The following is a 26939-nucleotide window of genomic DNA, read 5'->3' on the forward strand; positions in this document are numbered from 1 at the left end:
GCAACAATGATTGTTTAGTTACACATCCCTCGTAAATTTGAGCATTGTAATATGTACTCAACAGTAGTGCTCTAACACTAAAACACATGTGTGGCCAAGATGTGAAGAGCTGGAACTTGAAATAAATGATAAGGCACCAATTAACAATTCAGTTTGAACTGAGGATAGGACAGGTAATTCTATTAAATTTTAATCTGTAGAAGATGTAACCTAACTAAATGTTTGAAGTGGATTAATTAGTAATTATTGTGGTATGTGGCAATACATATAAACAGATTTAAACAAATAGGATACTGGACACATATGTATATTGAGTGCTCCGTTATTCTTTACTTTTTGTTTTTTCTGTCCCCCTCCCCCACACACAATAACACCACCATTCACAGTGATCAATTTGCACAAAACGTTCCAGGATCAATCTTAGGTGCACATACACCTTTCTGGAAATGCTAGTTTTATATTTGTAAAAAGACATCAAAATTATTGGAAATCTCAACAAACTGATGAATAACCACATCAGCCACAACTACAGATCTGCTATTGAAGAAGATCTAATACCTAAAACATTTTTTAAATTGATGCTGACATGCTGTTACAGTAAGAATCAAAACCTAAACATCAACATTAAAATGTTTCATTTATAATTAGCTAGACAATCAGAACTCAAACTCCTATATACTACTTATGACATCACTGATCTCGCTGATATCACCAGCTACAGCACATATGTCAATAATGAAAGACAACGAAGGCTCTGACGCATGAAGCCCCTGTAGGTACTCAGCAGAGAGAATGGCCAAAGGCATGCTACAGCAAAAAGAACAGATGATGGACGGAATGCAGGACAAATCAAACATTCACTCCCAGTCACAAATCTGGGTATAATCCATCAGTTTGTTGCTTGCCATGCCGTTCCAGTATGGACCCAGCCATATGCAAATCAGACTTGACTCTACTTCCCCTGGGAACAGTCCAGCCCGAACTGCCAGGACAAGCCCTCCCTGGAATAGATACAAGCATCCTGGGAACGGTTTTGGGGTATCCCCCTCATCGGCCAGGCTAGCTTTAATCTGGTAGCATAGCGAGCTTGGGACCCAAAGGTTTGCAGACGCAGAAATGGATAGGTCTAGTGCTCTTTTTTGTGGTAGTGTGGGCGACTAGTTAGGCTTATCAAGGAGTCGAATTAGGCATTTGTTGTACTCACAGAGCCAATAAAAGAGACACACACTCAAAGAATGAATACAAAAGACCATTTTAGAAACGTAACAGTTCCTTTTATATATGCTTTGAACCAAAGAACTTTGTTGTAAGTAAGCAGTTTTTACATTAAAAATACTTCGCTATTTCAAAAAATTTCAGAGTCTTCAGTGTTAACCTATGGGAGGAAAACAAGAATGCAGTTTCAAAGGTAAGTACACAACTAATAATCCCATTCTTCAGGGTTTTAGACTAGCACCGGACAAGGTTCTGGTTGCTACCAAGAGTGCACAGCTGGGTGTGCAGGTCAAAGTCGGAGCCCAATGTTAGTCAATTGAAACTTCGGGGAGGGTGGAGGAGGGGTGTTGAAGGCAGTGAACACAGACTGCTCCCGTGTAAGTACAAGTCGTGTATGAGGTTGGTCTCCAGGGGTTGAGGCGAGCACTTGGGGGGGGAGGGGGCGGACCCACGATGCACACCAAACTTACACCTTCAGCGGCACAGGTGTGGCAGGTGCAGAGTGCCAACACAGCATTGGTGGCCAATGGTATCTAATGGAAGCATTGGGGATGTGCTGAAGCGCTACTTACAAGTGAGTAAAGCGTGTTCAAGGGGCAATCTCCTGGAGTTGAGATAAGTACAAAGGGGCCACAAGGCAGCACCAAACTGCACAGGGGCAGCTGGGTGCAGAGTGCCAACAGTGTCAGGTGCAGAATGTTATTCAAAGGAGGAGATGAATTTCAGAAACAGGCTGCAGGCTCTGGCCAGGAAGCCAGGAGAGGTCAACCCACAGCTGCCCAGGTATGTTGAGATACCAGGGTTCATAGGGACACCGGCAATCTAGCTTCCCGGGGCCCAGGGGCTCTGGGTGCAGGGGTGTCTTTTGGCATTGAAATCAGCTTATCATGCAGGTCACGGACAGGGGGAGTCCTTGGATTTAGGCTGCAGGCGTTGCTGTGGAGTCCATAGGGGTTAGCCAAAGTAGACTCTTGGTCAGAAGTGCTGGGGAAATTTCACTGGACTGGTTGGCCACTTGGACTCCGCGCAGAGCGTCTGGTGCAGAGGTGGTGCCACGCAGTGGTTTCGCTGCTCCTCAGGTAGACTTCTTCTTTGGAGATGGTTTATTTTTGACAGGTTCACTGTCCACAGGAGTTCCTGCTTTTTATTGAAGGCAGGCAGTCCTCCCAAAGGCTTTGGAGGTCGTTGGGCTGCAGGACAAGTTGTCTTCTTGTGCAGGTTTTTTAAAGGCTGCAGACAGGCCAGTAGTGTTGAGGCCAAGTCAGCAAGTCAGTGGATGTCTTCAGTCTTCTCTGCTGGTGCAACTTTGTGGTATCTGGCTTTTCTCAGGTCGAGAGACATCTGATTCTGGGGTTCGGCGGTGCCACCTATTGAATTTAGGGGCGTTACAGGGAGTGCCAGGTGGTAGCCAATGGGCTACTCACCTTTAGGATGACTACACCCTTCCTATGGCCACATGCTTTGGGAAGTGGGAATAGCCCTAACCCTCTTGGCCTAATTCCTTCCATGTAAGATGGTGTGGATTTTAAAAGTAGTGCCCCTTCAGCTCGTCCACCCTAGGGGTGGGACTGGCGTGAAGTTAGCATTCCTCTCTAATTTACCTTATTTTCCTGCCAGTCCTGCCGCCAAAAGTCGTGTCAGGATCTGGGGTTCAGCCTCCTCCACCATATGGAGAGGCCTGGGTCGCATTTCAAAGGAGACAAGGCCTTTGAAGCTCCCCGTCCTGGAATGTCCATCTTGCTTGGGAGAGGAGGTCATACCTCTGCCCAGATCAGTCCTTTGTTCTGAGCCCTCAAGAGCATTGGCTCCCACTCAGGGAGGCCAGAACCCAGTCTAAGGTGGCTGTACTGGTTTTGACCAGTCAGTGCCCATGCTAGGAGTTGGCAGGTTTTTCAGGGGGCACCTCTAAGATGCCCTCTGAGTACATGTATTAATAATTCCATCAATGGATTCAGTGAGGGTTTATTAATATGAAATGTTTGATACCAAACATCCCTATTGTCACTGAAGCCAATATGGAGCTGGGGAACTTGTAATGGCCAGTGTCCAGCATATGTACTTAAAATAGATTCACTATTCACTTAGTATGTCTGACAATCGACAGACATAGCAGGGGCATTTGTGCTCATGCAGGTATGTCCTCACATGTAATATAATGCACCCTGCCTTTAGAGCTGGAAGGCCTGTTAGAGGGGTGACTTGCATTTACTGCATGTAGTGCAAAGGGGAAAGGGCACACAGGCTGTGTGCCATGTCGTGTTTTAATTTTAGTTCTGCACCAAGACATGCAGTATGCAAAAGCAGCACTGTATGCACTTAGCGAGGGAGTCCCTGAGGGTGGCACAATTCGTGCTGCAGCCCTCAGGGGCCTTCCTTTACTACCCATGCCCTATGTACCAGGGATATCATTTACTAGGGACATATAGTGGTAGCTAAAGGTTTGCCTATTGGGAAAAACAACTGTGCAGTTTTGGGGAAAGATCTGGCACTGGGAACCTGTAGCAGGGACCCCAATGCACTTTCAGTCGAAAATGCACCAGAATACAAGCAAAAGTGGGTGGGGCAGATGGGGTACTGCAAGCAGAACCCAGCTCCCTACGGTGGCAAACTGCTCAATCAGAAGAAAAAAAAAACAGAAGCTCTGCTTATTCAGGGCCTATATAAAGGACTAAAATTAACTACAAGACCTCCACTACTGCTTGTATACGTTCTCGGTTTTATTATCATTAGTGCTACTCTGCCTGCTACATATATTCAAAACTGCCTTATGAATATTAGTCAGGCAGGTAATTCTGTGACCCCTTTATGATTCGTCATTTGTGAACCAACCTATTAGTACATAGGTTGGTTCGCAAAATTAAATAGTGGTCGTAAAAAATGGTATGCAATGTATGAGCACTATCACTGTACAACTGGCCCCAAGTGATGCTAGGATCCTTCTGCACTTGAAAATCCATGTTGGAGTCAGAATCTAGACATAAGTGTCTTGTAAGCACATGGATTGGACTGCAGGGTGTTGTTTTGCAGATTTCTGCGACTCACACGATATTTGATAAGGCTTTGTTAGTTGCTTTTTTTCCTTTGTGGAATAAACTTTAGGTCTATAGTCAAGAAGGGTATCTGCAATTGTGTAACAGCTGTATACAGGACACAATCCATCTTGGTAAAGATTTAGGCACTGCCTTGCTAGTATTTACGGGGTTATAATATACAAAACATCTAAGGTCTATTGCCCTGGATTGGGCAGAAAGGCATGTTGGGAGAATCCTTATTATTTCAATAGTAAGGACAAGTTATTAATGGTTTATTGCTACACAGGGTAAGACAACAGAGCTAACCCATATTTCAACTGGGAACAGTACTTTATTTGTACATGAATGCGTGTGGTGCCCAAACATTTGCTCAGAATCTTGCGGCTAGTGCAATCATATATCAGTGCACTGCATACCAAGGATGCGTAGTTCTGAATCCCATTCATGCCTCTTTAATCCAATACCAGATGCTCCCTACCCCTTTATCCCACTCTGGAAGGTACCTGCTTTCTCTTTTCTCAATAGGTTTCTGATTTTCTCTTCCTCTGTCTTTTTCACTGTGTGTTTTTCCTTCTCTTGCTCTCGGTAAATGACTGATGTCAAATAATAAGCACTAGGCCCCAACAATAAGTGTCAGTAGGCTCCACTGGCAACGACAGGCTCAAATTAAACACTGACTGGGAGTCTGGATTTACTGCAATATCAAAAGTACAATGGTTTTAAATGTAATAGATTTGCAGAAAGCACTTTCCATGACAAATGTTGCAGACTAGCAATGTGTTTTGGTTCAAACAGATTGCTATCTCTTCACCTAATAATACATTCAGTTACCAGGGCGATGCATATAGCACTGGCTAGAATACTTTGTCAAAGCTCTCAAAAAGATCTTTAATCACCAATATTCTGAAAATGTATGTTGGAGAAGGTAAGTTTAAATATTCTGTAATAGTTGCTAGCTGTGCTTTATAAAAATTAAAACTGCTAGATATTGAATGGTAAAGGAGTACTGCAACGTCTTGCGTGTCAAGCAGAAGTCTTTAAACTCAAAGAAAGCATGCACTGATTTGTAGAAGGATATATTACATCTCCTACAACACTGCTTTCCAAGCTTTTTAGAACCACATTTCAATTTTTAGAAAGGCAAATCTTTGCAACCCACTTCGCTTTAATGGAAATGAGGCGGGATATTCCTTAATATAAATAACACATTGTGTAGTAGTTCATCGTCATTTACAGAAAGCATCATTTCCAATGCAATGAACACTATGGGGGTGATTCTGACCCCGGCGGTTCCTTACCGCCGGGGCCAGGGTCGGCGGGAGCACCGCCAACAGGCTGGCGGTGCCCCGCAGGGCATTCTGACCGCGGCGGTTCAGCCGCGGTCAGAAGAGGAAAACCGGCGGTCTCCCGCCGGTTTTCCGCTGCCCTGGGAATCCCCCATGGCGGCGCAGCTTGCTGCGCCGCCATGGGGGATTCTGACAGCCCATACCGCCATCCTGTTCCTGGCGGTTCTCCCGCCGGGAACAGGATGGCGGTATGGGTTGTCGTGGGGCCCCTGGGGGCCCCTGCAGTGCCCATGCCAATGGCATGGACACTGCAGGGGCCCCCGTAAGAGGGCCCCACTTTGTATTTCAGTGTCTGCATTGCAGACACTGAAATACGCGACGGGTGCCACTGCACCCGTCGCACCTTCCCACTCCGCCGGCTCAATTCTGAGCCGGCGTCCTAGTGGGAAGGGTTTTTGCACTGGGCTGGCGGGCGGCATTTTGACGGTCGCCCGCCAGCCCAGTGCAAAAGCCAAAATACCCTCAGCGGTCTTGCGACCGCGGAGCGGTATTTTGGAGGGGGGGGGAAGTCTGGCGGGCGGCCTCTGCCGCCCGCCAGACTTAGAATGACCCCCTATATTTGCACAGTCATACAGTTTTACTGCCAAAACTAGATTGCACACAAATTATAATGTATAGAAATGGGGTTTAGTGAATGTTTGTAATTTGTGCATCGCCAAGTAAAGTGTCTTGATTTGTTTTGATTCTATTACTTAAACCTTTATTTCCATCACACTTTAGAATTAAAAACAAAATTGCTTATTTTTTTCCTAACTGCTGAATGTCTCCTGTGTAGTCTGGCATGGGGCACTATGGATGTGCACATCATTGTGCTGAGAAATGATATCGGACACACTGAGTAATATCTGGTGTTGACCAGGTTCTACTTTTTCTGCTGAAGGATTCACTTTGGCTGGAAAACAGGCTAGAAAAGGGCAAAGGACCAAATGCTGTAACCTATCAGGTGGAGTTGAACTGCAGTTTTTATAATTTACATGACGTTCCAACTTGTTCATTACTGCAACCTTTTGAAAACGTTAAAGCACTTTATTTAGTGTACTGCTATCAGGAGCCAAATTTTACCAATCGGATATGCATATATATTCCCTATTTCCCGAGGTGATATATTTTGAGAACACTCTTGGGGACAACCTCAGACCTAATAGGAGAATTTTAATTGAAAATGTTCTTTTGGTTTCACAAATTTGTGGTTCTTGCTGACCGATACATGAAAGTATGCATCCTGAAGATCTCCTGAATACATGCAATCCCCACCCACAGAGCCTGGACACATTCTCAACCCCGTTTTCTCAGCAGGGGACAACATCACCCTCTCCCACACCTCTGAACACCATTGGATCGACCACAAGTGCATCCACTTTACCTACACAAAGAACACCGCATGCCACTACACCCCTCACCCCCCCCAACAGACACGGGCAAAGTCACAGAAGCAGCAGACGCAAATGAAACCACAAGCAACCTACACTGCTGGCTATCAAACTGCACTGACAACGTAACCCCTCTAAGGAAAACAGCAGGGAATCAACAGATCAAAACACTCAAGTGGTTTACGACAGACCTACAAGAATCCAAGCACTCCTGCAGACGACTGGAATGTGAATGGAGGATCAGCTAATCAACCGAAGAACGCACAGCAGTCACAATGCACTACCAAAACATCAGAGCCACTCAAAAAGCCGCCTTTCAAGCATGCCTCAACACCAGCTCTCACAATAGCAAAGAGCTCTTCGCCATGGTCAGAGTTCACAAACCCCCGGAACAGACACCTCATCCATCCCTCCCTCCCAAGACCTCTGCAACGACCTTACCACCTTCTTTCACCGTAAGATCCAGGACATCTACGAAGGCTTCAGGAACGAAACCCACCAGCACCGCTCACCACCACGGACCTAGCAGCTCACCAGATGCTGAACTCCTTGACCCCCCACTACATATAGGACACCCAAAGACTGATGAACTCCATACACTTGGGCGCACCCTCGGATCCATGCTCTCATCACATCCTCAACCTGGGCATTGCCACCATAGCACTTGAGCTCTGCCGAACCATCAACCAATCCTTCGATACCGCCATATTCCCCTCAGACTGGAAGCCTGCCGAAATCAGCCCGATACTCAAGAAACCCACCTCCAACCCTAGGGAGCTGAAGAACTAGAGAGCCATCTCTCTGCTCCCTTTCCCATCCAAGGCTTTCATCCTCCGCGACCTCTCCGTTGCATTTGACACCGTCTACAACTCCACCCTCTGCGACATGCTGCATGATGCCAGCATCTGAGACAAAGCCCTGGATTAGATCAGATACTTCCTCACTGGAGGAACACAGAGTGTCAGACTACAGCCGTTCACGTCAGAACCTAAAGACACTTTGTAGGAAAGTGCCACTGTTGGCATGGTTACCCTCCCCCCCCCACATTTTTTGCCTTATGCTGATGCCAACTTTGATTGAAAGAGTGCTGGGGTCCTGCTAACCAGGCCCCAACACCAGTGTTCTTTTCCAAAATCTGTACCTTTGTTTTCACAATTGGCACACCCATGGCACACAGTTAAGTCCCACAGACCACTGCCTATGGCATAGGTAAGTCACCCCTCTAGCGGGCCTTACAGCCCTAAGGTAGGGTGCACTATGCCACAGGTGAGGGCATAGCTGCATGAGCAATATGCCCCTACGGAGTCTAAGTCCATTCTTAGACATTGTAAGTGCAGTGTAGCCATACTGAGTATATAGTCCGAGAGTTTGTCATTACGAACTCCACAGCTCTATAATGGCTTCACTGAATACTGGGAAGTTTGGTATCAAACCTCTCAGCACAATAAACCCACACTAATGCCAGAGATTTATTGAAAAATGCACCCAGAGGGCATTGTGGAGATGCCCCCTGTATGTTAGCCAAACTGCTGGTGCAGGACTGACCGGTTTGTGCCAGCCTGCCACTTTCAGACAAGTTTCTGACCACATGGGGTGAGAGCCTTTGTGCTCTCTGTGGCCAGAAACAAAGTCTATCCTGGGTGGAGGTGCTTCACACCTCCCCCCTGCAGGAACTGTAACACCTGGCGGTGAGCCTCAAAGGCTCAAGCCTCGTGTTACAGTGCCCCAGGGCACTCCAGGTAGTGGAGTAGCACGCCCCCTCAACAATACCCCACTTTTGGTGGCAAGTCCAGAGGGAAAATTAGGAACACATGGAGGAGTGACCACCCCAGCTTGGACCACCCCTAAGGTGTCGAGAGATGAGGTGACCGCCTCCCTGCAGAATCCTCCATCTTGATTTGGAGGACAGGGACCAATAGGGCTAGGAATGTGCCCCTCTCCCCAAAGGGAGTGGGCACAGGAAGGGTGTAGCCACCCTCAGCAACCGTAGCCATTGGCTACTGTCCTCTGACCACTGAAATGTCCCCTAATTCTTATATTTAAGGGTTTCCCCGATCTCAACTCACCAGATTCATGGCGACCTGACAAGAAGAAGAAGGACTGCATAGCTGAAACCCCCAGTAGAGAAGAAGGAAGATGACAACTGACTTGGCCCCAGCCCTACCGGCCTGTCTCCTGCTTTAAAGAACCTGCACATGCACAGCGACACATCCAGCGGGACTAGCGACCTCTGCCAAGCTCCAGACAACTGCCTTGCATCCAAAAGGACCAAGAACTCCTGTGGACAGCAGCCCTGTCCAAAGAAGACACAACAACCAAGGACTCCAACCCCACTCCGAATGCTTGAGTCCCGACCACTCTGCACCCGATGCCCACGGCCTGTGTCCATGTGGCCCAACCAGCTAAAGAGGATCCCCAGGCGATTCTGAGCAAGTGACCACCCTGGATTGACCTCTCCACCCCTCCAAGACAACACCTGCTGAGGGAATCCAGAGGAACCCCCTAACCGCGAAAGCCCCGGACGCAGATATCCAACATCTAAAGACACATTGCACCCGCAACCCCCAGGCCTTGGAGAACCCGACTTCAGGTGCAGCAACGTTCAGCAGGCAGCCCTCCTCCCTGTTCAGCCTGTGGGTTGGCTGAGACAACCTCCTGGACCTCGCCTGCAGCCTCTGAGGGACCCCCCGGGTCCCCTCATAGAGAATTATTGGAGACCCGACATCTTGTTTGCACCCTGCACCCAGCCACCTCAGCGCTGCTGAGGGTGTATGTTTGGTGCCTACTTGTGCCCCCCCCAGTGCTCCTCTAAACCCCACCAGGTCTGCCCATTGAACACGCGGGTAATTACCTGCCTGCAGATCTAAAACGGAGCGCCCCCAGTCTATATAGAAGCCCACGTTAATTTTGCCTACACGTTGACCTCTGCATCTGGCCAGTCCCGTGTTGCTGGTGGTGGTTGTTTGGGGTTAACTTGAACCCCGACCTGTGGACTTCCTAAACCCCGGAGACTGGAACTCTAACTGTTGTACTTACCTGTAAAACGATCTAACTTTTCTATCCCCACCGTCCACCGGAATTGTTTCTGAAAATTGCAGTGTCAACTTTTAAAACAGATAATTGCCAATATTTCAAAAACTGTGTAACTTATCAATTTCAAAGTGTTATTGATACATGTGTTAATATGAAACTATTGAAGTACTTACCTGCAACTTGAATCGTGCGTTTCTAAAAATAAATTAAGAAAATATATTTTGCTATATAAAAACAATTGGTCTGTAATCAAATCAATGAGTGTGTGCTTCTTCTATTGTCTGTGTGTGTACAACAAATGCTTTGCACTACCCTCTGATAAGCGTAACTGCTCGACCACACTACCACAAAAGAGACCATTAGTATTATCTACTACCTCTGTTAAGCCTCTGAGGAACCCCTGCACTCTGTGCACTCTGTATCTCATTTTGATATAGTAAATACAGAGCCAGCTTTCTACACACTTGCTGGGGAGTAACGCAAGGATCTTCACTCAGCCCAAAGTTTTTCAACATCTACATTTCCCACTTACCAAGATCACCAAACAGCACGGCCAAAACAGTCTCCTATGCCGACGACACCCAACTGATCCTCTCCCTGTCAGTCCGAGGACTCTGCTCAAGCCAAGAGGAAATTCCACAACGGGATGAGAGCAGTCTCAGCCTGGATGGAGGCCTGCTACCTCAAGCTCAACTCGGACAAGACAGAGATCCTTGTGATCGGCTCCACTCCTTCTGCCTGAAACGACTCCTGGTGGCCCACCACTCTGGGTAACGCCCCCACCCCCCACAGACAATGCGCATAACCTGGGCATCATCCTGGACTCCTCTCTATCAATGACCCGCCAAGTAAACGCTGTCTGTCCGTCATGCATTCACACCCTCCGAGTTCCCGTGGAAGATTTTCAAGTGGATTCCCCCTAAAACGCGGAAGACAGTCACGGATGCACTCATCACTAGCAAACTGGACTACGGCAACGCACTCTATGCTGGCATCAACAAGAAACTTCAATCAAGACTACAAAGAGTCCAGACTGCGCAGCCAGATTCATCCTGAACATCCCCCGACACAGCAACATCCCCTCCCGCCTCAGAGACCTACACTGGCTCTTAGTCAACAAGCGCATCACATACAAACTCCTTATCCACACCTACAAGGCACTGCACAACGTAGGACTGGCATACCTCAACTCCGCCACACCTTCTATGTACCGAACAGACATCTCCATTTCTCCCAGCGTGCCCTTGCAGTCTTCCCCAAGGTCTGGAAAAGTACAGCAGGGGGAAGATCCTTCTCCTACCTTACAGCCCAGCCATGGAACGCGCTACCGCTCAAGCTCAGGCAGACTGCATCTTTGAAGCAATTCAGGAAGGACTTCAAGACCTGGCTCTTCAACTGAGTAGCATGCCACATATAGCACCTTGAGACCATATGGGTGATTAGCCGAGCACTACAAATCCTTGATTGACTGCAATCTCCTTGTTGGATATGAGTAATATTTGGTTCTGTACCACATTATATATTTGTTCACAAATGTGTTGTCTCTTCTGTCTAAAAAGAGCACCCATTTGTCATGTGTAATGTTTTGCAACTCTTTCAGTTGTCCACTTATGGGCCTCTATGCTGAACTGGATACTATGAGGATCGAAGTTGTGAAGTCATTGCTTGGAGGTTTGAGGGTCTTTTCAAGCTGTCACTTTTGGTTGTTGCTAACTTCCTCTTGAAGGTCTTCTCTTGTGGAAATCAAGCCTTTGTTTTAAAAGCTGTGTTTGCTGTTGCTGTGCGGGCTGGTAGTAGAGTAATAAACCTGTCAGTTGTACCTCATTTCCAAGTGTGTGCATTGCAATCTGGAGTAATCTCTTTCTTTCTTTCTAAGCCCTCTGCCTGCACCTTAATTGTATGTATATTGTAGTTGTCTTGTGAACCAAACGGATAACAATGAGAAGGAAAGCTTAAAATTGGAATTCAATTTTAATCCTGGAAGGAGGCGCCGTGAAGATCTACACATATGTTAGCATTAGAAATAATTACAGGCTGAAAATTCTGTTACATTGAAATACGCATTGCTGATTTAGCTGGATGCAATTTTGTCTTCATTAACTACTTTGAAGAAATCATATCTGACTTCGCTGTTTTTTTAAAGCAAACCAATTCATGATTACTAGTAGCGCTATTGATCTTGCTGCTTCGAGGGTCGCACCTGATGTTCTGCATATTCTCTGGACAGCTGCAGCCATCTTGTGGTTTTGTTTAGCTGGCTGAACTGGAGCAGAGGGCATGGCAGGGAATCTTTTCTTGACTGCTGCCACCAATGAATCCTACAGACGGTTCTCTATTCAGAAAAAGGGCCTTGGTCTGGTTGATGAGCTCTCGCATTAAGGGTCTGACATGAATTATATGCTGCAAAGTCTTGAAAATGTCAGTAGAGCCAGTATGAAACATGAACTCAGTTGCTCCTGTCGCCAACACTTTGTGGAACACACACAAGTTGTCCACTGGAGAAACTCTACTACATTTTTGTAGGATGCCTCTTTTTAACTCTGACCCCCTTGATCAACTTGCACCAAATTTATCTATTATCAAAGTGACTATCCAATATATTTTCTTTGCAGCTATGTGTGCACTATGTGTGCATTGATCATGGAGAGATAATGTAATTAGGAATGTTAAAACAGCGTTTCTTGTGGAGTGTTGTATCACTTAAATGATAAATTAGATAGATAAGCCAACTAGATAAACAATGTAGATAGCTAGGATAGTTAAGATAGACAGCTTTGGCTAACTGTATTCTCCACCTAGGGCCATTTTTATGAAAAACTAAACATTTTTCAGAAATGTACTCTCCAATTTGGTAAAATGGGTTGTCACAGGGAGGAGGCACTACATGTTAACTTCACAATCTACTCTGGCCTGGCAAGTACTGTGGAATCTCCAGGTGAAGGCTTAAGGCAGAACAATCTCAAGTATTGCCAAATAGTGCTACTGCTGGGAAGAAGTTGCTCCTAAAGTCTTGGTGTCAAGTATATATGCAGATGTATGCTGTGAAATATATTTATTCACGTTGATGAAGCAGAGGGGCACCATGACCAATCGTCTGGGAGTCTGGCCACTCCCCACAATTGGTGCATCTGGAGTGGCCTTTCTAAAATGTGGCACATGCAGGCTTACCAGAATGCATCTCCACATTGGCTAGACACCTCCAAGGTTTCTACTTTGGCATTTTGGGAAAACTAAAAGCCCCATCTAAAGTTCCCACTTGTAAGAAGGTTCTAGGTGCCACTGCCAGGAGCCACTCCTTTATATTACCACAAACCAGTGTGTAAAGAGCAGGACATTTTTACTTTTAACAAAACTACAAAACATACAAGGGATTTCATAGTTCCAACAATATAACACAACCTGCTCCTTCACTGCAAGTTGGTTGTAAAAGGGCATTTATAAGTACCCACCGCCAGTCTCACGTGTGAGCACAGTGCAGACCCGAACTTCAGCTGACAAACCGATGACGGACACTCTTATTTTAGCAACGTTTAGACTCTTTGTATATGGAAAGGAAGAAAAACAAAAATCACATTACTAGCCAGGCACGGGAGATTTAAAAGCAAAAAACAAAGGCCAAAATATTCTCAGCTGAAAGGGTTTTTTCAAACAAGTCAAAGGGCTACATTTACATCAGCCGTAAATATACATGCACTGGTGTACACAGCAAAATGGATGATTGAATAGAATTGACTTACATAGTATGTTTAAAAATGAGACTAACAGCTACAGTGGGTGGAACACATTTCATTAAGATAAACATAGCCAACATCAATTCAACATGGTTACCATATATCCAAGTTAATTTCAACACAAAATACTTAAGAATATCCTTAATGTAGAATGTTAACACCCAAAGAAATAAGACTTATGCAAATCAAATGTTTAGCAGTGTGCACTAGAAGGCAAGAATTAAATTGCAAATCACGTTTCTCCTGGATCGGGTAGATAATGTAGAGGCAATTCACATACAAAAGAGTGAGCAGTGCAAAAGTGATGCACCATACCTAGTGCTACTTGGAACTTGGATCAGACTCAGAGCTTTACTTTTGGTTTGAGAGTACGTTACCAAGCGTCAAAATACTTATTATAGTACCCCCACAGGGCACTATCTTGAGGGGAAGGTCTAAGGCCGCACCCAAAGATGGTATCTGGCATAACAAGTTGAACATAAAGATAGAAAACTAGAATTAAATTCATGATATTGAATCCTGTTCCTGGGCAAATGTTGGTGAAAGAGTGTATGGAGAAGGTATCACAAACCGAGACGGCAGACAGTGGTGCAGCATGTCTTCATTCCTTCAAGTGTCACTACTTAAAAGATGCAAAATTATTTTGATTCAGAAATGCATCTGTTCAGGTAAGGACTCTATCGCTGTACTGAAAAGAAAAGTTGCATCGCTAGGTGAACAAGTTTTATCCTATGAATGGTGAGCAGAAGAGTTAACCACAAAACAGAACACAGAGAGATAGGAACTTTTGGAAAACCAAGATTACTGCTGCTCAAACTGTCAGACTTGGAGCAGAGGTCCCAAACAAAGAATATGCGTGTCAGCAACCTGAAAGAAGACACACAAGCATGAGCCATGAAAGTGGCTTTTAATGAAGTGTTGGAAAATATAACATAGGAAGAGATGCAAATAGACAACGTGAATGAATTAAGCAAAATCAAAAGATTAGAATATTGGAATACTACTACTTCAGATGAACACTCTTTCGAGGTTATCTTTCCTCAGGCATCACAGAACAGCTTAAACTGCACTCTTTAGTAACAATTTAATTAAAAAATAAGGCCATGCAAGAAATGGATTTTCCTTTTCAAGCTAACCTTCTGGGCACTATGAGCACAAGAGACCGATATAATTGTGAGCTTGCACTTGTAAGATAATGGTTTCACCTAGCAGGGTCTAGGTATGTAAGGGTGGTACAAAGCAGCAAAAGGGGAAAAACATGGAGCCTAGAGAGATATACAATCTGCAGCTCAGTCTAAGATTACACAATTAGGAAGATCATCCACACAAAGGAGCGGGTAACCATTACATTTAAAACTGATGAACAACCTCAAATGTCAAAGTAACAATGCATTGTATGATTTTACTCCATGGATTCACAACCTAAGCATTTCTATGGCATAAATAATTTTGAAAATACAATATAAGAAAAATACTTTACAAACAGTATAGAGCTCGATTCCATCTCTGTTATATGTCAATGACAATACATATACATATTTTAAAATAGATCTTGCACCAAGGCCATTTCCCATAGAAAAAGATCATTTCTCAGTCCAACCATAATATGCACATGGTTTACACAGATAATGCGTGCAAGTCAGCTATGCAACAAAGGGCTACAAATCGACACATTTGGACTACGATTATCTATCAATGCCTCTGCCAGCAGAATTTCCAATACTCCAGGAATCAATAACTCCAGGGGTCGGAATTAGTTCCCAGTAGATACTTTTGAGAAATAAGTTGTGGGAAATCAGTATTTCTTGCTGATTCCTGCATGTTTCCCAACTGTATTTCATGTGGAGAACGCCGATCTCTTTATTGACTGACTTCATCTTGGAAGGTGACTATAATATACTGATGGACAGCAACCTTGAATGGGCAGCTGCCAGCATATGTAGAACAAAAACAATGATCAGAAGTTAATGGATACATTACACTTTTAACTGAGAGAGCAGAGCATAGTCGTTGCTCCCTCTCAAAGGATTACAAACAAATAGATGTCTTGTTTATTAGCCCTGGGTAGAATAGCTGTTTTGGGACAGAGGCTCTGCTGATAATACAGCTGTGTGTATGAAGATGTGTTTTGGAAGATGCAAGCACAGACACTGTAGGCTATATGACATTCACAATCTTTTCTCACCAAAAAGACACTCTCACAAAGAGCATGTGTGAAAAATGTTTCAAGCACTGAAAAACATTTATTAGAAATTCGGTCTCTAGTTGGCAGAGGTATGCACCCAGTCCAAGTAGGGATCACAATCCTAGTCAGATTAAGTCAGATACACACTGAGTTAGCCTGTGCCCACCTTCTGGCGGCTTGGCACAGAGCAGTCAAGCCAAACCTAGGAGGCAATGTGTTAAGTATTTGTGCAACATTTGAGTACAGTAACACAGTGAAAGACACCACAAAAAGGACTCCACGGCAATTTAGAAAAATCTATAATATTGTTCAAAACAAGACCAAAACACCAAAAATCCTATAAGCAGAAGTCAAGATATAGGCATTCCAAGTATGCAGATAATTACTCTTTCAGGGGGGCTCGCACGCTTGTTAAACAGGTGCTTTATGAACCCACTCTGGACCTGATAATGCTTTTCAGAAGTAGTGCAATAGGCAAGTGGTGCTTTGTAGCAGGTTAGTATGAGTTTGATGCCGCGATTTGTGGAAAGTTCAACACAACTGGCACGCGCCACGAGGCCAGTTCTTAGGCAACAGTAACTTTCAACGAGGCAGCGGGGGCGGGGCGAGCCTCTGGCATCGCTGATCTCTAGGGATGGAGCGCCTGGTGTGACGACGTCAGCAATCCAGCCACGCGACGTGGGCTGAGAGCAGCTCGGTGATGTTGCTGCTGTACTCTGCGTTACCCTGGCAACGTGTCAGGCCAGGGTGCGGTGCAGTCGCTCGGCGCACAACTATGAAGAAGGTGCTTCTCTAGTATTCCCTCGGAATACAGGTCCTTGCAGCAAAGTCTCTGTCATCCGGGGATCACAGGTCGGAGACCTCAATGCGTTGATTTACACAGGTTGACGCGCCTACCTCTTGTAGATAAAGCCCTGGTTTTTGGATGAGGTAGAGCGCTCAGTCCCTCAAATAAGGCAGGCAGAATCTGGTCAGTTTGTAAGTGCCAGACTCAGAGTCCCACGGCAGTGCAGGTATGGGGAAGTCTTTGATGCCCGAGACTTCCAGAAACAGGGGGCAAGCCAACAAGCCCTTGAAGTTACTTTGGATGAAGAGGGTGTAGTCCCTCCTGATAGCCCAGCAAGCAGCAGGTCAACCCCTCACAGCAAAAGAGCAAAGTGGCAGTCCCTCCTGGCAACTCAGCTCCTCTTCTAGGCAGAGTCTCATCAGGATACAAAAATGAACTAATTTGTTGGGTTTTGGGGTCCAGTACTTATACCCAAAAGTGTCTTTGAAGGGAGGAAGACTTCAAAAGAGGCCTCAGAAGATTGAAAAGTCCTCTCCCTTCCTTTTCTGGCTCAGAAACTCTACAGGGGGTATGCAGCTGTTTGTCTGAGGAGAGGGCCAGCACTATTCAGGAGTAGGTGTATCTCCTCCCTCCCATCTAGCCCAGGAAGACCCAACAGCCTGGTGGTGGGTCATCAGGATGCAAATATCACACCTCAGCTCCCTTTTTGTGTGACTGTCTAGAGGGAATGCACAGAGCCCATCTGCCTTTGTAGGAAAATGCCCATTTTTTACCTGGTCACTCCCACTTTTTGCCTGTTAATTGATACAATTTCGACTGAAAGTGCACTTGGTTCCTGCTATCCAGGTCACCAGTGTCAGATTTCCTTCCCTAAAACTGTACAATTATTTCCCCACTGGCAATACCTTTGGCACCCAGGTAAATGGTACCCCAGGTACCTAAAACAGGGGTACCAAAAAGGGTTCCCAAGGACTGCAGCATGTACTGTGCCACCCTCAGGGATACTTCACTTAGCTCATGCAGACTGCCATTGCAGGCTGCATGTCCTAGTGCAACTAAAAGTGATAAAAAGACATGGCACATAGCCTGGGTGCCAGATCCGCTAACGCTGCATGCAATATATTTAAGTTGCCCCTACATCAGGCCTTACAGCCCTAAGGCAGGGTGCATTATATTACATCTGGGGACATATCTGCAAGAGCAGATAGGCCCACTGCTATGTCTTTGTCAATTCCCAGACATAGTGAGGGAACAGGGAAGCCATTTTAAATATATGTGCTGGACACTGGTCAATACGAATTCCCAGCTACATGAGGGCTTCACTGAAAATAAAGTGTGGTATCAAACATCTTGAATTAATAAACCCTCACTGATTCCATGGATGGATTTATTAATATCAGCACCCAGAGTGCAACACCTTACAGGTGCTCCCTGAAAACTGTCAACACCAGAGCAGTATGCGCTCTATTGGCGACAAAAATGCAAAAACCCAGCACTCAAAACAAAGTAATTTATGCATTGTGCTGATATGTTGTGGTTTAACCTTTTGCATTGCAGAGTTTAATCCTGAAAACTTATTTTTAATATGCTTATAAATACTGTTCCTTTGCAATGTATTGCTGCAGGTTTTCAGAGTGTGTTAGGGTGTGGCCCCTTTCCAGGGCCTTCCAGAGACTTTCCCTGCAACATGCCTGGGCGTGGTTCTGGGTTGGGCCAAGCCTCTATAAAAGAGAGCCAGCCCAACTCCCAGTGCTCACTATTCAGAGGTCCCGGTGCAGAGCAGCAGCTTCTTCCTGAGCTCCTGTTCCAGCGGCCTATTTGGATTTTCCAGTCTTCTGCCCTTCATCCTTCATTGGTGATCATTGTTCCAGGCGGTAAGACGGTGGTTGGACTGTCCTGACACCATTATTGAGAATTTTCATATTCTTGGTTTAATTCTTAAATGAGTAACAGATTACTTGCGCGCTACCATTTCTTGACATTTATATGGTAGTTTACACATAGGCAAGACGCGCAATTAGTTTCATAAAGGTTTGACTTTGTTATTCATTGCGTGCTACCATTTCTTGACATTGGCATGGTGGCTTAAGAATCGGCAAGACCCGCGATTCGTTTTATGGTGTTTAAACATTGTAGTCCATTATTTCTTGACATTTACATGATGTTTTACGAATTGACAGGACGCGCAACTCGTTTCATGAGGATTTAACTTTGTTGTTCATTGCGCGCTACCATTTCTTGACATTTACATGGTGGCTTAAGAATCGGCAAAAAAAGCGTGATTCGTTTCATTGTACTTAGATCTTGTTATTTATTGTGAGCTGTTATTTCTTGACATTTACATCGTGTTTTACGAATCGGCAAGACGCGCGATTCGATTAATGATGATTTGACTTTGATATTCATTGCGTGTTACCATTTCTTGGTATTTTACATGATGACACTCGAATCGTCAAGACAAACAATTTTCTCAAGTTTATTTCATGTTGTTTATTGTATGCCACTATTCTAAGATATTTATTATGTAATATTCGAGTTGACAAGTTATGTGATTTGTTTCCTGAATCCATATTGTGTTATTCATGGTGCACAATCCTTTTATGGTGTTTAATATATATATATATATATATATATATATATATATATATATATATATATATATATATATAATGTCACTTACCCAGTGTACATCTGTTCGTGGCATGAGACGCTACAGATTCACATGCTTTGCACATCCCGCCATCTAGTGTTGGGCTCGGAGTGTTACAAGTTGTTTTCTTCGAAGAAGTCTTTTCGAGTCACGAGATCGAGGGACTCCTCCCATTTCAGCTCCATTGCGCATGGGCGTCGACTCCATCTTAGATTGTTTTCCCCGCAGAGGGTGAGGTAGGAGTTGTGTATTACAGTAATAGTGCCCATGCAATGGAGTAAACATGTATGTACATAATGTAGTTTAAGGTGATATATTTACAAATTTACAAATGTTCAAGATCAACTTCGAAACGGCTACAGGCTCCCAGGGAGGCCGGTGGGCGCATGTGAATCTGCAGCGTCTCATGCCACGAACAGATGTACACTGGGTAAGTGACATTTTCCGTTCGATGGCATGTGTAGCTGCAGATACACATGCTTTGCATGGACTAGTAAGCAGTTATCTCCCCAAAAGCGGTGGTTCAGCCTGTAGGAGTTGAAGTTGTTTGAAACAAAGTTCATAGTACTGCCTGGCCTACTGTGGCTTGTTGTGCTGTTAACACATCCACGCAATAGTGTTTGGTAAACGTATGAGGCGTAGACCATGTGGCTGCCTTACATATCTCAGTCATTGGAATGTTTCCTAGAAAGGCCATGCTAGCACCCTTCTTTCTAGCTGAGTGTGCCTTTGGTGTAATAGGCAGTTGTCTCTTTGCTTTGAGATAACAGGTTTGAATGCATTTAACTATCCATCTAGCAATGCATTGTTTGGAAATTGGATTTCCTGAATGAGGTTTTTGGAAAGCAACAAATAATTGTTTTGTTTTCCGAATTTGTTTGGTTCTGTCAATGTAGTACATTAACGCTCTTTTGATGTCTAACGTATGTAGTGCTCTCTCAGCTACAGAATCTGGTTGTGGGAAGAACACTGGTAGTTCTACTGTTTGATTCAAGTGGAACGGTGATATGACTTTTGGTAAGAATTTTGGATTTGTTCGAAGAACTACTTTATGCTTGTGTATTTGAATAAATGGTTCTTGTATGGTAAATGCTTGGATTTCACTTACTCTTCTTAGAGATGTGATGGCAATTAGAAATGCAACTTTCCATGTTAAATATTGCATTTCACATAAGTGCATGGGCTCAAAAGGTGCCCCATGAGACGTGTTAAGACAATGTTGAGGTTCCATGAAGGAACTGGTGGCATAATTCTTTTTAGGCCTTCCATAAAGGCTTTAATGACTGGTATCCTAAACAATGAAGTTGAGTGGGTAATTTGCAGGTAAGCTGAAATTGCGGTAAGATGTATCTTAATGGATGAAAAAGCTAGTTTTGACTTTTGCAAATGTAGCAAGTAGCTTATGATGTCTTTAGCAGATGCATGTAAAGGTTGAATTTGATTATTATGGCAATAATAAACTAACCTTTTCCACTTATTTGCATAGCAATGTCTAGTGGTTGGTTTCCTAGCTTGTTTTATGACTTCCATACATTCTTGTGTAAGGTCTAAGTGTCCAAACTCTAAGACCTCAGGAGCCAAATTGCTAGATTCAGCGATGCTGGATTGGGGTGTCTGATCTGCTGATTGTGTTGAGTTAACAGATCTGGTCTGTTTGGTAGTTTGACATGAGGTACTACTGAGAGGTCTAGTAGTGTTGTGTACCAAGGTTGTCTTGCCCAAGTTGGTGCTATGAGTATGAGTTTGAGTTTGTTTTGACTCAACTTGTTTACTAGATATGGAAGGAGTGGGAGAAGGGGAAAAGCGTATGCAAATATCCCTGACCAACTCATCCATAATGCATTGCCCAGAGACTGATCTTGTAGGTACCTGGATGCGAAGCTTTGGCATTTTGCGTTTTCTTTTGTTGCAAATAGGTCTATTTGTGGTGTCCCCCAATTTTGGAAGTACGTATGTAGTACTTGTGGGTGAATCTCCCATTCGTGGATTTGTTGGTGATCCCGAGAGAGATTGTCTGCTAATTGATTCTGAATTCCTGGAATAAACTGTGGTAATAGGCGAATGTGGTTGTGTATCGCCCAATGACATATTTTCTGTGTCAGGAGACACAACTGTGTTGAGTGTGTTCCTCCCTGTTTGTTTAGGTAATACATCGTTGTCATGTTGTCTGTTTTGACAAGAATGTGTTTGTGGCTTATTATTGGTTGAAAAGCTTTTAACGCTAGAAATACTGCCAATAGTTCTAGGTGATTTATGTGAAACTGTTTTTGCTGAGTGTTCCATTGTCCCTGAATGCTGTGTTGATTGAGGTGTGCTCCCCACCCTATCGTGGAGGCATCTGTAGTTATTACGGATTGAGGCACTGGGTCTTGAAAAGGCCGCCCTTGGTTTAAATTTATATTGTTCCACCATTGAAGCGAGGTGTATGTTTGGCGGTCTATCAACACTAGATCTAGAAATTGACCCTGTGCCTGTGACCATTGTGATGCTAGGCACTGTTGTAAGGGCCGCATGTGCAATCTTGTGTTTGGGAAAATAGCTATGCATGATGACATCATGCCTAGTAGTTTCATTACTATTTTGACTTGTATCCTTTGGTTTGGATATATGTCCTTTATTACATTGTGAAATGCTCGTACTCTCTGTGGACTTGGTGTGGCAATCGCTCTTGCTGTGTCGATTGTTGCCCCTAAGTATTGCTGTGTTTGACACGGCTGAAGGTGTGACTTTGTGTAGTTGATTGAGAAACCTAGTTTGTGTAGGGTTTCTAGGACGTACTTTGTGTGTTGTTGACACCGTTTTAGTGTGTTGGTTTTGATTAACCAATCGTCTAGATACGGGAACACATGTATTTGCTGCCTTCTGATATGCGCAGCTACTACGGCCAGGCATTTTGTAAAGACTCTTGGCGCAGTAGTTATTCCGAATGGCAACACTTTGAATTGGTAGTGTACCCTTTGGAATACAAATCTTAGGTACTTTCTTTGTGTGAAGGATGTATTGGTATATGGAAATATGCATCCTTGAGGTCTAGTGTTGTCATGAAGTCTTGTTGTTTGAGCAGTGGGATTACGTCTTGTAATGTCACCATGTGAAAGTGGTCTGATTTGATGTAGGTATTTAATGTTCTTAGATCTAATATAGGTCTTAGTGTTTTGTCCTTTTTGGGTATGAGAAAGTACAAAGAGTAAACTCCTGTTCCTTTCTGTTTGATTGGTACTAATTCTATTGCTCCTTTCTGTAGCAATGCCTGGACCTCTAGTCCTAGAAGATCCATGTGTTGTTTTGACATATTGTGTGTTTTCGGTGGGACGTTTGGAGGGAATTTGAGAAATTCTATGCAATAACCATGCTGGATAATTGCCAGTACCCAAGTGTCTGTTGTTATCTTCTCCCAATGTTTGTAAAAATTGCTTAGTCTCCCCCCCACAGGTGTTATGTGTTGGGGATGTGTGACTTGGAAGTCACTGCTTGTTTTGAGGAGTTTTGGGGCTTTGGAACTTCCCTCTATTCTTTTGGAATTGTCCCCCTCTATATTGCCCCCGAAAACTTCCCTGCTGATATTGGCTTTGATAAGTGGGCCTTGCTTGCGAGGTTGTGGTTTCTGTAGGTTGACCTCGAAAGCCCCCCTAAATTGTCTCTTGCAAAATGTGCCTCTGCTCTGTGGGGAGTAGAGTGCGCCCATGGCTTTTGCCGTATCAGTGTCTTTTTTAAGTTTCTCAATAGCAGTGTCCACCTCCGGCCCAAACAACTGCTGTTCATTAAAAGGCATATTCAGCACGGCTTGTTGTATTTCCGGCTTGAATCCTGACGTACGCAACCATGCGTGTCTCCTTATTGTTACTGCAGTATTTACTGTCCTTGCAGCTGTATCTGCTGCATCCATTGCTGACCGTATCTGATTATTTGAGATACTTTGTCCTTCCTCCTCCACTTGTTGTGCCCTTTTCTGGAACTCTTTGGGTAAGTGTTCTATGAAATGCTGCATTTCGTCCCAATGAGCTCTATCGTATCTTGCCAGAAGTGCCTGTGAGTTGGCAATGCGCCATTGGTTTGCTGCTTGTGCTGCAACCCTTTTCCCTGCAGCGTTGAATTTGCGACTTTCCTTGTCTGGAGGTGGAGCGTCTCCAGAGGTATGAGAGTTTGCTCTCTTGCGAGCTGCACCAACAACCACAGAGTCTGGTGTTAATTGCTGCGTAATATAAACAGGGTCTGTTGGCGGTGGCTTGTACTTTTTCTCCACCCTTGGAGTTATGGCCCTGCCTTTCACAGGATCCTGAAATACTTGTTTGGAGTGTTTTAGCATTCCAGGGAGCATAGGTAAGCTTTGGTATTGGCTATGAGTGGAGGATAGTGTATTAAACAAAAAGTCATCCTCAATTGGTTCTGAATGCAGGGTGACGTTATGAAAAGCGGCTGCCCTTGAGACCACCTGCGTGTAGGATGTACTGTCTTCAGGTGGCGACGGCCTCGCAGGGTAACAGTCTGGGCTGTTATCTGATACCGGAGCATCATAAAGGTCCTATGCGTCGGGATCATCTTGACTCATTGCAGTATGAGTCGGGGATTGCATCAGTGGTGGAGTGGCTACCGGTGATGTGTGCATTGATGGTGGTATTGATGGTGGTGGAGATGGTGGCGGAGTTGTTTGTCTTGCCATCTTTGCCTGTGGCTGCTTGTCCTTTTCTTGAAAGGCAAGTCTTCTTTTCATTTTAATTGGGGGAAGAGTGCTTATCTTCCCTGTGTCCTTTTGAATGTGGAGCCTCCTTTGAGTGTAGTCTGGCTCCATTGATTCAAGGTCTTGTCCGAACTTATGCCCTTGCATTTGGGAGGACAATCCCTGTTCCTCTGTGTAGGAACCTGTTTTCGGTTCCGAGGCTGGATGTTTCGGAATCGAAACCTTTTCGGTCGCCTTTTTGGGCTCCGACGAAACCTTCTTTATTTTCGGCGTCGTGGTGTCTCGGTGCAGACTCATTTCGGTGCCACTGTCTCGGTGCCGAACTTGCTCGGAGCCGCTGTCTCGGGCCCGAGATTGCTGTGTGCCGGTATCTCGACCGGAGTCGGATGACTTCGACACAAGCGTGCCCTTTTTCGGTGCCGATGATCGGTCACCTATTTTTCGGGTTAAGCCATGGCCTGTTGGCCGTGGCGTCCCCTGGGCTTTTGTGGTCTTCTCATTAGTTTTATGTTTCGACGTCTTACTCACGGTTTTCGGCGTTTCTTCGGGGTCAAGGTCGTCTGAGTCCGACTCCTGAATGGAGAAGGTTTCTTCTTCCTCCTCGAAACGCCCTTGTCCTGTCGGTGCCGACGCCATCTGCAGTCTTCTCGCTCTTCGGTCTCTTAATGTCTTCCTCGACTTAAACACTCAACAGGCTTCACAAGTATCTTCCTTGTGCTCTGGAGACAAACACAAGTTATAGATCAGATGCTGATCTGTATACGGATACTTGTTGTGACATTTTGGGCAGAAGCGGAATGGGGTCCGTTCCATCAGCCTTGGAGAGACACGTGGCCGGGCCGACCAGGCCCCGACGGTGGATCGAAAAAACCCCGAAGGGCCACCGGAGCTCTTCAAAAGTCGGTGTCGATCTGTTGTAACTAACCCGATACCGAACGCAAACAATACCGATGATTTTTCCGAGATTCTAACTAACTTTCCGACCCGAAACACGGAGCGAAAAGGAACACGTCCGAACCCGATGGCGGAAAAAAAACAATCTAAGGTGGAGTCGACGCCCATGCGCAATGGAGCCGAAATGGGAGGAGTCCCTCGATCTTGTGACTCGAAACGACTTCTTCGAAGAAAACAACTTGTAACACTCCGAGCCCAACACTAGATGGCGGGATGTGCAAAGCATGTGTATCTGCAGCTACACATGCCATCGAACATATATATATATATATATATATATATATATATATATATATATATGGAAAATGTCACTTACCCAGTGTACATCTGTTCGTGGCATTAGTCGCTGCAGATTCACATGCTGTGCACATCCCGCCATCTGGTGTTGGGCTCGGAGTGTTACAAGTTGTTTTTCTTCGAAGAAGTCTTTTCGAGTCACGAGATCGAGGGACTCCTCCCATTTCGACTCCATTGCGCATGGGCGTCGACTCCATCTTAGATTGTTTTCCCCCGCAGAGGGTGAGGTAGGAGTTGTATATGCTAGTAATAGTGCCCATGCAATGGAGTGAATACGTATGTACATAATGTAGTTTAAAGTAATATATATATTTACAAATATACAAATGTTCAAGATCAACTTCTAAACGGCTACAGGCTCCCGGGGAGGCGGGTGGGCGCATGTGAATCTGCAGCGACTAATGCCACGAACAGATGTACACTGGGTAAGTGACATTTTCCGTTCGGTGGCATGTGTAGCTGCAGATACACATGCTGTGCATAGACTAGTAAGCAGTTATCTCCCCAAAAGCGGTGGTTCAGCCTGTAGGAGTTGAAGTTGTCTGAAACAGTGTTCGTAGTACTGCTTGGCCTACTGTGGCTTGCTGTGTTGTTAGCACGTCTACACAGTAGTGTTTGGTAAATGTATGAGGCGTAGACCATGTAGCTGCCTTACATATTTCTGTCATTGGAATATTTCCTAGAAAGGCCATGGTAGCACCTTTCTTTCTAGTTGAGTGTGCCTTTGGTGTAATAGGCAGTTCTCTTTTAGCTTTAAGATAACAGGTTTGAATGCACTTAACTATCCATCTAGCAATGCCTTGCTTAGAAATTGGATTTCCTGCATGAGGTTTTTGGAAAGCAATAAATAATTGTTTTGTTTTGCGAATTAGTTTTGTTCTGTCAATGTAGTACATTAACGCTCTTTTGATGTCCAATGTATGTAGTGCTCTTTCAGCTACAGAGTCTGGCTGTGGGAAGAACACTGGTAATTCTACTGTTTGATTCAAGTGGAACGGTGATATGACTTTTGGTAAAAATTTAGGATTTGTTCGTAGAACTACCTTATGCTTGTGTATCTGAATAAATGGTTCTTGTATGGTAAATGCTTGAATCTCACTTACTCTTCTTAAAGATGTGATGGCAATTAAAAATGCAACTTTCCATGTTAAGTATTGCATTTCACAAGAGTGCATGGACTCAAAAGGTGGACCCATGAGTCGTGTTAAGACAATGTTGAGGTTCCACGAAGGAACTGGTGGTGTTCTTGGTGGTATAATTCTCTTTAGATCTTCCATAAATGCTTTTATGACTGGTATTCTAAATAGAGAAGTTGAGTGCGTAATTTGCAGGTAAGCTGAAATTGCTGTAAGATGTATTTTAATGGATGAAAAAGCTAGCTTTGATTTTTGCAAATGTAGTAAGTATCCTACGATGTCTTTGGCAGATGCGTGTAAGGGTTGAATTTGATTATTGTGGCAGTAATAGACAAATCTTTTCCACTTATTTGCATAGCAATGTCTAGTGGTAGGTTTCCTAGCTTGTTTTATGACCTCCATACATTCCTGTGTAAGGTCTAAATGTCCGAACTCTAGGACTTCAGGAGCCAGATTGCTAGATTCAGCGATGCTTGATTTGGGTGTCTGATCTGTTGTTTGTGTTGCGTTAACAGATCTGGTCTG

At 44.6% G+C, this 26939-nt stretch overlaps 1 protein-coding gene across 1 annotated transcript in view; it reads right to left on the reverse strand.

The window, feature by feature from the left end:
- GTF2H2C (GTF2H2 family member C) overlaps positions 1-26939 on the reverse strand; it is a 229619-nt gene that overhangs the window by 78218 nt on the left and 124462 nt on the right. Inside the window, exon 10 of the mRNA XM_069224368.1 lies at positions 13446-13533. Coding sequence (XP_069080469.1) covers positions 13446-13533 — 88 coding nt within the window. The remainder of the gene's footprint in view (positions 1-13445; positions 13534-26939) is intronic.

The sequence above is a fragment of the Pleurodeles waltl genome, chromosome 1_1 (assembly GCF_031143425.1).
Source record: "Pleurodeles waltl isolate 20211129_DDA chromosome 1_1, aPleWal1.hap1.20221129, whole genome shotgun sequence".
NCBI classification, from domain to species: Eukaryota; Metazoa; Chordata; class Amphibia; order Caudata; family Salamandridae; genus Pleurodeles; species Pleurodeles waltl.